This window comes from Glossina fuscipes, unplaced genomic scaffold, assembly GCF_014805625.2.
Source record: "Glossina fuscipes isolate IAEA_lab_2018 unplaced genomic scaffold, Yale_Gfus_2 133, whole genome shotgun sequence".
Lineage (NCBI taxonomy): Eukaryota > Metazoa > Arthropoda > Insecta > Diptera > Glossinidae > Glossina > Glossina fuscipes.
Window position 1 is genome coordinate 2269940 of NW_023998476.1, and position 12805 is coordinate 2282744.

The 12805-nt window shown below is 35.3% G+C and overlaps 1 protein-coding gene across 1 annotated transcript; it reads right to left on the reverse strand.

Moving 5' to 3' along the window:
* Positions 1–7431: 7431 nt before the first annotated feature.
* On the reverse strand, positions 7432–8674 carry LOC119641026. Its single transcript, XM_038039441.1, has 2 exons — positions 8233–8674; positions 7432–8149 (listed from the first exon to the last, which is right to left on the reverse strand). Exons 1-2 carry the CDS (start codon positions 8526–8528, stop codon positions 7432–7434), a joined length of 1014 nt encoding a protein of 337 aa, XP_037895369.1. The 5' UTR covers positions 8529–8674.
* Between the last annotated feature and the right edge of the window lie 4131 nt (positions 8675–12805).

Below are 12805 nucleotides of genomic sequence, written 5' to 3' on the forward strand. Positions count from 1 at the left end.
AAACTTTTGCGAACATTTGAGTGGTTGAAAGGGTGTGATATTATAGGAAGAAGAAGAAAATTAATCAAAGGGAAAACGTACCATCTAAGTGAAGATAAATGAAGTCATTTCATAATGAAGGAACCCAGTCAATAATAAAAGAATGAGTGATCTACGCACGAATGTATTTTCGAGTACGCAGTAAAGTATCTAATGGAGACAGGTTTTGCTGTAAAACTTATATAATTTTTTTTTTCTTTCATTAGGAATATTACACAATATTAGATATTAAATTTTTTGCTAAAAAAGGAGAAACAATTAACTAACTGGAAAATACACTTTAAAGTTATTCACAATTTATTTTTGGCAATACTTTCGACTGCTTAACTCAAATATTCTTTTTCTACTAACCCTCCCTTCCACAAATATTCTATTTATATTCTTTTACCATCATATTACTAGTATCTAACTTCATATTTTCATTTTTAATTCGTTAACCTGCTTCTCTGGTACTCGTTTTCCTCGGCCGGCAGCTGCTTGACGCGCTGCGAATGTGCATTTAGTTTTTCCTTCTTTAGGGTTTTTATTACTTAGCTAGAATGAACAGGATTTGGCATTTCCGTAACATTATTACATTATAAGCGTGGCGATATTTCGCGTCAGACGAAGATGATGCTCTGTCAGTCAATATAATGTTATGCGCTTTTACATGAATTTTGTGTTTGATTATTAAACTTCCTCATTAGGATCAGCAACTGTCTGGCCTTCCTGGGCTAAAGCTTGATTTTGCGTACGGGTTTTTCAGTTTACAGAGCCTTTGCCCGTTCTTCTGGAGTCATATCTTTCGAAATCTGCGATAATTGATTCAGTTCTTGCGTGAACTCATTTGGGCTATTGCTCCATTAGAGTTCTCTTGCGAGAATTGTAATACACGGTAGAGATAGATTTCTATTGTAAAACAAAATCAAATAAAAAATAGTTTTTAATTTAAACTAACTAAACTATAAAATGCAATCTCCACCTGATAGTCGAAAGACTGGCAAAATGGAGGCGAAAAATGGTGAACGGCAGTTATGGTGTGGGATGCGTACAAACACTGATATTCGACACATTACAAATCTTAATGAGGTTTCTTTTAGAGGTGATGCTAACCAAGAGATAACCTTTAAGGAGGCTATTGAATGCAGTCAAGGTAAGTTTTTAATTACAATTGCGGAATATTTGCTACAACTCCAATTCTATAATTCGAAAGATTTCAAAGGAAGATTTGCTATCCAAAGTGGTAGTGGGCACCCGATTTCGTTCGAACGCGAATATAATTGCTTCATTTACATATTTTACTTTCAGGGAACAGGAAGAAAAGTTATGTTTCGGTTCGGTCACAAGGTAGGCTATGAGCCTGCATGAGTATATATGTAATTACACCCAGGTAAAATTAATATAAATACAATAATGTAAAAAGTGAGAAAAAAGAAAGCAAATATCAAAAGAATAAAGAACTGCAAGCCGAAAATGAATAGTAGCAATTTCTCACTAAAAGTGACAGTAAAGTCGTTCAGAAAAATTGAAGGGTTCATACTAAAACAATTTTACGCTAAGCTCGTTATTAGCAATGGGGAGTTATCACTTCAACCCCCATTTTGAGCATATTTAAGCTTGTCTGTCCGAAATTTTTCTGTGCAGTGACATGGCTTGGTGCAAGGGCTGTCCTTATAGAAAGTGGATTGGATCGCACTTTTACAATAGCGTGCCATAAGCCGACATAAGGCGCACTTAAGAAATCAAATGACAAATGAACTTTTTAACATAGTCATTGACGTACTTTTTATAATCATCACTGTCCAAAATATATGAGGTACTTGCAATTATTGTATAATAATGTAATAAAATAATCAGATTTTTTCGGGTATTGTTTTTCCAATTTAAACTTTTCCGAATGTAGAGTATCAACAAAAATTTTAATCTTTCTTAATTAGGTAGGCGCAACTATCAACAAAAATGGATATTGTTGGTAAAAAGAGAAAATGAAAGATGGCCTTTTTCGACATACGATTTACACAAATATTCCGCACTAAATCTTCAGGGAATTGAGGAAAATGAGATGAGTCCAGGTTAACGTTGTACTAAATTCCTTAACTTCTTCTTTTGTTTGTGGATCGAATGCATCTAGTAGGTAGGTCTCCGGTAAAATACCAGGTATTTCCAAAGCAGTTTTAAGATCTTTTCCTTCTTGAAGTTTTTGAAGACGCAATTTTTCAGCAACTTTTTTTTCAGGTCTCATATAAGCTAAAAAAATTTTTTTATATACTACACTTATCAGTAATGTAGCTGGCTTTATCGAGGTTTTGTATCTAAGACATTGTAAGTCTTTTTTCTTTTCCTCATCTTCCCAACTATCCTGCAAAAAACGAAAGCGTTTTTATGAGTTTTCTATGTTCTATGAACTCCTATTTATTGTATACGATTTTATGTATTATAATATATAAAAGATATATCAGTTCTCAATGCAAGTGTCAATAAACATAACACGAAAGAACAAAAGAATACGAAATAATCATAGTTCGAAAATTGAGATACGTTCTCGTTACAGTTTGAAAAAAAGGGCTTTCTAGGACTTTCAAACATAACAAGAAGAAAAACGCTAAATAAGAAAAATCTGTTCTAGCACTTGTACATTATAAATGCAAACATACTTCAAATCAAAATCTATTCGGTATTTACAATGTGTGTGAGAAGATGATTTATGACCATCAATCGGTCATGAAACGCGTTCTTACGGGGATGAGACTTGGATCTACGCCTGCGGTCCCGAAACCATCGACCAATCGCACGAATATTGTGCAACGTGTGATCCAAGACCGAAAAAGCCCCACCAAAGTCGCTCAAAAATGAAAATCAAGTTAACAGTATTCTTCGATTATCGTAGTGTTGTGCAGTATGAATTGCTCCCACCAGGTCAAACTATACACAACGGGCATTACATGAGTGTTATGTGTCGTTTGCGTGAAGCTATTCACAAGAAAAGGCCGGTATTGCGCAGAGATAACTTGGAATATAATAACACTGATCAAAATTTAGCATATCGTAACTTGTACATAATAGGTAGGCAAAAATGAAAAAGGGAATCGCTAGCTTTCTCCATCTCTTCCTTTCTCTCTCTCTCTCTCTCTCTCTCTCTCTCTCTCTCTCTCTCTTTGTTAATTTACTACGTGGCACTTACCAGTAAAAATGATTGTTGAAGAGCAGGAAAATTTCTTTTCTGACAACCCAATATTTAACGCAAGCGAATTGGTTTTCTTCCGAATGCCAAAATGTAATGCACAAATTTATTTATAACATATCTAATTATATAACATTCATGTACATGTAAATGTTTATAAACTACACAACATCTTCATTAAAATAAACTATTATATACAAAAATTTCGAAAATATATTTGAAAAATTAATTTTGATTTAAATGAATAAACGGATCAATTCGTTACGTAAAACATCCCCATTACAGCAAGGGCATTTGTGTTTCAATCGCAAAGCTCGATATATGCATTCTCTGCAAAATACATGTCCGCAGGGAGTAGTTGTGGGACCTGCAACTGATTGCAGGCATATCCCGCAATTTATGTGATTTCTGTTATTATTATTATGACTGATATCATGTCTACTCTGATTGTCGGTACGTTGCGAATGCCCACGAGCACTACCGGTTCTACTTCGATGATACCCTCCGTAACGGCCACTATGAGTAGTAGTAGCAGTGCTGTCAGTGCTACAGCTGCTGGAGCTTCTAGAATGCGTGTCGCTGTAAGAAAAGTCATCCCAGCCCTCACCGTCACTATAACTTCTTGTTATTGATGAAGCAGACATGCCTTAAAAATTCGCAAACAATATGAAAATTCGTGTAAAATATTTCAAAATTAGCAAAATAGAGTGCAATAAGAAGATCTTAATGTTCCAAAGAATATCGTTTATGATAACGAAATATATACTATTCTGCCGACAAAATAGTTACGCCTAGTAATGGATGTTGGGCGCTTCTTTTAACCCCACATTAACATCGCATGCGATAAAGTGGGACATTTATCTCCTTCCCGCATGATGGAATATCAGTTGTAACATCTGCCGTATGGAGACACAGCTTGTGTCCTCGTAGCCAAGTTAGTTTAGAACCGCGCATAAACTGATACAAACAACTACACTCAGAATGTGCTGGGGCTTTCATACAACCCTGCTCGATGCAACGAGTGTCGCAGAAAACACGTAAAAAAGGGTATCAGGCATTGCAAACAAGGTAGAAGTATTCTGCGCACATGCGCTGGACACGAGGATTTATAAACGAGATTAATTAATCGAGGGCAGCAAGGAACCATGGATTTTTTTCTTAAGCAATTTATCAGCATGTTTTCGGCACCGTCTTTGCAGATTCGATTACGATGACGATCCCACCTGCCAACACTGTTTCGAAACATGCTCTGTTTAGATGCCCATGATTCAGCGATGAGAGAAGTAAAATTATACCTTATACGGTCCCGACTGTGGTACGACTGCTGCCCTTTGGGAAATGCTCTACAGAGTGTATTCGCACAGTGGACTGAGGATAACTACTTGTAGACGGACAATTTGAACTGCATTATATTTAGTGGCAATTTTAAGAGGATTACCCCCATACGCGAAAGGTGTTTTGGTGGGTGCAAGTCCCAGACTGACTTTAAGCTGTAAGTGCATTTCTTATCTTTAAAAAAAAAGAAAAAACACATCCATACACACGCATACATTACATATATTGCCAACAGGACTTATCAAAATATAACATGGAGGAGAACCATACATTCATTGTAATGCAAAGATAGATTGTGTCAACTCGAAGATATATTCGGCATTCATACAAATGATAATAGCGTTCACTGTCCCAATGAGTAAACAACGGTCGTGGATATCACGTAACGGTTAAATGAAGATGGCAGCGAGCTCCGTAGAACAATCATCCTTTTAACTGTATTACGGCAGCCAAAGAGGGTGTTATAATGATAGGACTGAATAGATGGGTAGCAGGCCTAACTTAGCTACTATCCCTGAATGATTGGTAGGGTACCTTGAATTGCGCCGTTGAAACGCTTAGCTTGAAAGTACGAGTGGACTGTATATTGGACTTCACTGACAGATGGCTACCAGCCGCTATTCCGGAATGCCTACTTTAATAGCTAAGCTAACACACTCGATCGCACCATCACCGTGGTTAAAAAAATTAAACGTAAGCAAAAATAAGAGCCGAGAAGAAAACCAGCAATCAGAAGGTGAGAAGTAAAACCATAACTCAAGATTTAGACTAAGCGACCATATCTCTGTGCTTAAAAGTAATTTAGATTTTTTGAATGCAAATAAAATTAAGATTTGAAATGCAAACAAAGGTTCAATTACATATATATAAAAACAAATTTCTAGGGGGAAGTCACACATGACTCGTAAAGATAGTTGATAAATTTGTAATGCATTGAAACTTACCCGATTCTCCTTTCGAATTTATGCGCAAACTTATTGTCTGAAAAGGTGCAGTGAATTTTACTTTTACCCACCAAAAATAAACAGGAAAATTGTATACCTTCTTGCTCTTGCTGATTAAGAAAGAAAGTGAAATGAACACAATCAATATCGAAAATATATTTCTGATTTAAAATTTTTCTCGCTTAGAACAATACCAAAACTAACCAAAATGAAATCAAATTTAGAAAGTGAGTAGAAAAACTTCGTTTGCGTAAAACGTCAAATTGAGCTTTTAGTTGCATAAGTAAAAGAGGGAATGGAATTAGAACGAAATCTGGAGGTAATCATGTATGAAAAATGTAATCTTTTTGACAAAAACGACTTAATGAAAAAGCGGAAAGCGGAAGAGGAAATAGTCTTATTTTATGTTTAGGTCGTAAAATTTCTTTGGATCATGTAACGAATTATATCTCAAAAATCATCAAACCAACACTTTTCACGTATTGATATCCCACCTAAGCGTCGAATGTATATTATAAATTTACAAGTCAGCCACGGACCTTAAACTTTTTGAATTCTCGACTTTTTTTTTCGTAAACAAATCGTTCAGTCAGTTAAAGTGTTTTTTTTTTCAATATGGACTAATCAATGGCCAGTTGAAGTGAACCTATTTTGGTTGAACCATTTTTGGGACCTTCATAAGAAAAAAAGTGCTACTCAGCCACAACATTTCTTATCGATCAAAATAAGTAGCAATGTCGGGTGAATACGACAACTGAAGCAGAACTTCCTTCTTAAGGTTTCAATTCTTTGTCTTAAAACTTTTTGGGTACGCCATACCGTTCTCTGTTTTAATTTTTGAAACGTCTCAGGACAGTGAACCTTCTGTGCAAAAAAAAATATTGGATGCTTGCGAAGATTTCTGCCCCATTTTAATGGGTTATAGAAGCATGAAAGAAGGAAGCAATGTCTGTGTACGTTCGACTTGAAATATGGAAATATGTGGAAAGGTGGACAGACTACTTCGGGTAGGAAATATCACTTCTGGTAGCTTTCTTAGGTGGCTAGCGAGGATGAAGAACACCTAGTCGCGGTAGTGTGTCGTGCAGCTTCGAGGAGCAATGGAGGAGATTGCTGAGAAAGTTGAGTAGTATTACTAAAGGATTTGATTGGTAGAATAACCTACTTTATCTCTTATCACAACTCAAATTGAAACGGACAGTGTAACGACAGAACTTTCTTCTTCATATTTTCAATTCCTTCGTTGCCACATTTGCGATAAAGGAGTTGTAAAAATTGAAAACGATGGAAACTCTAGAATTGATTTCAAATCGAGCATGGACTTTTCAAATCATCTCATATTTGTAGCATTTTTCAGATTGATCGCCATCTTAATTTTTAAGCTTATGGGAATTGTTGTTGCAACGATCTCTTCTTCCAATTTTTCGGCTAAGAAATGTGCGGTTATCATGTACGATAAATTTAATTCTCGCTCAGGTAATCAGCTGTTTAGTGAAAAGGCATGAATGCGAAAGTGAAAGCTAATTTTCAGTAATGCCTATCATCCCATATTGTGCATTATTTCCGATTTTCTTTGTTTTTGAAGGTGGGAATTTGTCCAAATGTTGAGCTAATCAAATAAAGACGCGCAGTAGAACATGGCTAACAAAAACGGCGAATTTAGTGATTTTTTATCCTTCACCCTGATGTATTTGGATACTAGAATATGACCGACCATCTTTTTTAAGTATTTATTTATTTATATGAATGTATTATTTTATATATATTTTTAAACCTACTCTTTTTTACAAATAAAAATTTTTTTACTAAAAACTCTTTCATGGCATTTTGGATATTTTCATATTAAGAAATATAAAAACACTTAACCGAGCTTACACAGAAAGCGTTACGTGGCAAAATTAAATTGCATGCAAAGTACATACACGTAGAATTGTTCCCTCTTTTGAATTAGTATTAATTGTCCTTCTTGTGTTCAGATTCATTACGTTCGGGGGGGAACGCTTCGGTATCGATGCCAAGCTCATCGATATCAATCCCAGCTATTTTTGAGTATTTACGAAGTTTTTGTAATTTAACAAGCGTTTCTGGTGGAACTGGTTTGCCATCAATTACAACTGATGGTAAATGTTGCTTTTCCTCCTTTGTAGGCATGCTTTCTACTTCGGCACCACCACCATTTCTAGTATAAGTAAGTGTTCCTTGCTTCGGTGGACTAGTTGCATCGATATCATTTTCCTGAGCATTTGATTTGTTTTCGACATATTCTCGATTAGGTTTAATGCAATTACAATCGCGATCGTATAAACCCAGGAATGTTTTACAATTGGCGCAATGTAAATATTCAACATTTTGTCCAGGAAAGAGGCAGGGCAGAAAGCAAAAGGGCCAACACCCTAAGAGACAGCAAGCACCGCAATTGTTATAAGTGAAACGCTCTGTACGTGTTTTAATCAATGGCCTCTTATTGCAGCCACATTTTGGGCAATAAATCGTTCCGTTCGCTGGACGCCATTTCTCAATTGACGTCCGATAAAGATTTCGTTTCGCAGGTGTACGCAGGCTATGAGTATTAAGTGTAGTTGCCGGTGGAGTATTTATTTTATAACGTCTAGTGTATATCACTTTAGTCTCTGAATTGTTATCGTGATTACAATGTTTAATTTCAGGTAAACTATCCACTATAGTAAGAAAGTGTTTTAATAAGTATTTTAATTCTTACGGCTTTACAAAGAGACCACTTGCACTGATTTTTACTTACATTGTTCAGATTTGATCGAGTAATGGGTCATTTCAATATCTGGCGCACCATTCCGAGATAGAACCGAATCTGATACAGTGGTATCACGATGTGACGGGCGTAAACTTGAACGTTGAGATGTGGCTTTCGGTTCGCTACCCTTTCCCACAATTTCAATTTCTGGATGATCAGTTCGTATATGATCCAAGAGTACGGCGGTGTCAAAACGTGAACACTTCAATATTTTGCGGCATTTTAAACAACGCACATAATGTATTGCATTCTCTCCTACATTTTTAGTTCCAGATTCCATTATACATGTTGTAATGGAGTTGTTTTTCTTTTTGTTCTTCTTTCAGTTATCCTATTATTATTTTTATTGATTTTAGCCTGTTTCCCTTTCACAAAATTTACAGGATCACAGAAAAATTACAGGAGTACAAAAAATGAAGCCGAAAAAAACTAAAACAAACTAAATTATTTCTACGGGTTCTGAATGAAAGAAACTTTCCAAACATTTCAAATATTTGAATAATTGAGTGATAGACGCACTGACGCAATGTTGTAATTTATAAAATAAGAGAAATTGTAAAATAGGCAGAAAATTAAGTTCTGGAAAATATCGAACGCACAATGGGGTTTATATAATATGAGTGTTAGGCCTATTGTAAAATGTGAGGTATTCCTGAATGATGTTGACATCTTCCTCTTTAGCACGACTAATATTATATTGAGTTCACTTGATGGCGCTTTTAGATTATGGCATGGATGAGCGACCAAAACACAAAGGTCATTGCATGCAAACGGTTTTTTTTTTGGGAACTTTAGGATGATCAATAGAGACCACTGGTACCTCAGAATTAATAGGGCTATCTTCTGTATGAACTAACTCATTACTTGGCAGCGCGGGCTATAACTTGTCAAATCATAACGTTGCGTTACGGGCATCTTTTGTTAGAACTTTTACGGCAAGTACCAATGTTATTCTGTTATTCTGTATAAAGACATCTGATCTTTTTCTAAACTTCATAGAGAAGCTATCGACGGAGAAAAGGAAAGACACTTTATAAAATTGCTTGTAATTTGGGAAAAGGTTCGCAAAAGGTCCCATTTGAAAAAGAAAAATATCTGCTTCCATCGTGATACCCACAATTCAAATGTTTATATAAATAGCAATAAAAACAAGAGTAGGAATCGTCATGAGAATGTTTGGGTTTTGAATATCCTTATGTGGTCAAGTTTTTTTTTTTTAAATCTATAAAAATAAACTTGTTCAAAAATCGAATTGCAAAGCCTGGCTCGAGAAATAAGTCAATAATTCGAAGGACCTTTAAATCTGTTTGCGTACATTATGTAGTCTTTATCAAACTACTCCTCGTTTCAGGTTGTCTGCGTGGAAGTAAGACCTTGACAGACCAAGACTATCTGCGATGACGCTTGTAATGCTTAGATAGAATGTGTAATATCAGAGAAAAGGGGTCATTAGCTTAGTTGAAATTGCAAAACCGAAAAAAAAAATATATGAAAAAAAAAAGAAACAAAAAAGATACGTCGTCACTGGATATGTGTCCTTTATATATTTGTAGATATCCTCTATAACAGTTATGTCCATTAGCAAATAAGTGTGTCTGTTTGCTACGGTTCGACTCCATATCCTCGCTATAGACTTACCATTAGCTGTGGCAATTTCACTCTTTCGTTTCTCACCAAAATCATTACAGCCAGGTTTTCTTTTGGTCAATGCATCGCAAAATAAAGATAATATTGAAAATAAATTGACAATTTACGTCATAGCACAATCATTATCAAATTCGATTAAAACGCGATGATGAATAAAATCAATGGATATTGGATATTGGATTATTATATAGGGCGGCCGTATAAGCAAATTTTCGAGTCGTTCGTATTCTAGATAAATATAGGCAGGAAGGTGCCGACGTCCGCGATAATTACGTTTTACTTTTTACATTACGAAAACAAGTTCTACAGAGACGATGCGATTTCAAGCAAAGAGAAAGAATATGAATATCATTTCGTCAAAACGTTAGCAACATCAGGAAAGAAGCTTTAGAGATTCCATGGAGCAGGTTACATCTATTCCTGATTAGCATCAAATTTTGATTTAAATACGCTCGTCTGTCAGCCTACGCTTGTACTCGTCTGTGAATTCGTGTGCCTGTCCGTCCGCTTGCCTGCCTACTTATCTGCCTGTGGTAAGCATCCTTCTGGTTACAAATATAAGCACAACGACTTCGAATTCGACAAAAGCACTCGAAGTTGTTAGACGTACGTTGAAATTGAATATGCGTCAAACCCCTCAAAGCATAAAAAATGGATATTTTTCTCCTCACTCATAAACTGCAACAATAATATTTGTCTTTTCTATATTGATATAAAAGTGGCGGGTATAAAAGATTCCGTAACAGCCGAACGCAATTTTTTTACTTGTCTTCTTTTTCTTTTGTAAAAAACAAGAAAGCCAACCATTATCTACCCTGTACCATTTTCCGTAGTCTCTCGTCTTGGCAATAATGCTCCAAAAAGTACACATTATTACACCGACGTAATCCATATTCACTACAGTTAATCTTTGTGATGAAATGTTAGCGCGAATAAATTTTTTAGCATAAAATACCAAAAATTTTCCCTTTTCCCGAACGACTTATTACTCATTAGACATCCCATATGGAGTGTGGCTAGAAAATAGACCTCTGTGATTCAAATTAGGTCCACCTAATTTATTTAACGTTAGTATAGAAATTTCAATTGAACACAAATTTATATGGAAAGACATCAGACGGATAGGCGGAGGGCTAGATAGATGACCGCATGGTCGAAATATTCGATGTTTGCCCTTCTAATAGGGTGCTTGCCTAATTCAGAGTATAGGCGCAAATCCTGCGTTTACGTTTGTAGCACGTGTATATTTATCACTTGTTATGCCGTACACCATTTGTGGTACAGGGTGTATTAAGTAGTGCGGACGTTTGTAACATGCAGAAGCGCTTAAGATAAATCCAACTTTTATTATACCGATCGATTTAGAAACATTTTCTAAATTTATCTAAGCCTGTCTGTCCGTCTGATATCTGTCCACGTAACTTTGTGTTCAAATTATATTTAAGATATATTAATGAAATTTAGTACACTGACGCGTTTTGACCCAAGGACGAAAGCAATTGGTTGCATCAAAAAAATTTTTGACCCCTCTCCAAGTAACGCGCTATTTTGAGAAGTCATTACACGGAAAAAATTGCAATTTTCAAAATTTTTCGATAAAAATGGCATTTCGGCGTTCTAAACTAAATTGGTATGGAAACTTTGGACGGGCTGTGGCAATTTTGAACGATTTCTCATATAACGAAAACTCGAGTTCGAATGACAGAAAGATCTAATTTCAAATGCTTTATGATGAAAATCGGATCATAACAGTAATTTAAGATAAAAACTTATTTGTACCGAATTTGGACAGTTTTTGGATCGCACCTTAATTAGGATTTTCATAAAAATTGGTTCCTTGTAAAATTGGCCGATAACAGTGATTTCATACAAAAATAAGTATTGTGGACAGACAAGGCGATGTAGCGTATTTGATGGTCGGCCTTGCTCAACTATAATATTCTTACTGGTGTTGCATAAGCTTCAATTTATGGGATGATGATCAAATTAATGTGTGAAGCGTGATTAGAAAATAAAATTCTGTTGTCTTGAAAGTTTGGTTGTCTTGTTGTGGTGCAATGTTTTCAATATGAAGGAGTTTTTTCTTGAATACTTAACAAAGCGATTCTTTTGTCCTAAGTAATTTGCTGAATTATTTAAAATCAAAATCTTTGTGAATGAAAAATTATGTAAATCGAAAGGTAAGTTTATTTGTACGTTTTTACAGATCTCAATATAAGTAATCAATTCCTTCTTAATACATTTCCGTCTAAAAATACTGATGGTAAGTAATAACTGTTTATTTCTTAAAAACTTCTTAAAACGTTAACCTTAATGCAATAAAGCACTTTAGAATCTATGCCAGATCTTCTCATCATCATTTCATTTATTACTAAAATTTCGCAGTTTACATAAATCTTGAAATTATTCACATTCCCTCCCCTTACATGACTAGGCTGTACGTGTACCTCTATCTATTTGATTTTATAATATGGTGATACGCTATGGCGACTATACTAAGAATGACGTCTTTGATTTGATGAAATCATTTCACTTGAAACCATTGCCTTTAAGTCGACCAATGATCAATTTTGACTTATAAACACATTATTTCGGCATACATATAAAAACATGGTGAATAACGAAAAGTAAAATACAAATTATTTAAAAAAGGTAGTAAAAGTATAGTGAACCTTGTCTTTACATAGTTTAGCCGTTCATTACACAACGAATTTTCAAAATAAATTTTTATGCATGAATTGGCCAAAAAAGTGGCGCGATACGGGCCATTTCTGAAAACGTGCGTCCTTAGGCCAAAACAGGTTAGTGTACCAAATTTCCTTAAATATCGCTGCAAATTTGCGGCCCGTAAGTTGAACACAAGAAATCAAGACAAACATGCGGGCAAACCTGCTTAAGTCGATTCATCAT

Bases quoted from the DNA above. Each gene is read 5' to 3' on its own strand.
- LOC119641026 (XM_038039441.1), bottom strand. From the start codon at position 8,528: ATGGAATCTGGAACTAAAAATGTAGGAGAGAATGCAATACATTATGTG. The intron at 8,150-8,232 runs GTAAAAATCAGT...TATAGTGGATAG, and splicing joins ATCAAATCTGAACAATGTAA to TTTACCTGAAATTAAACATT.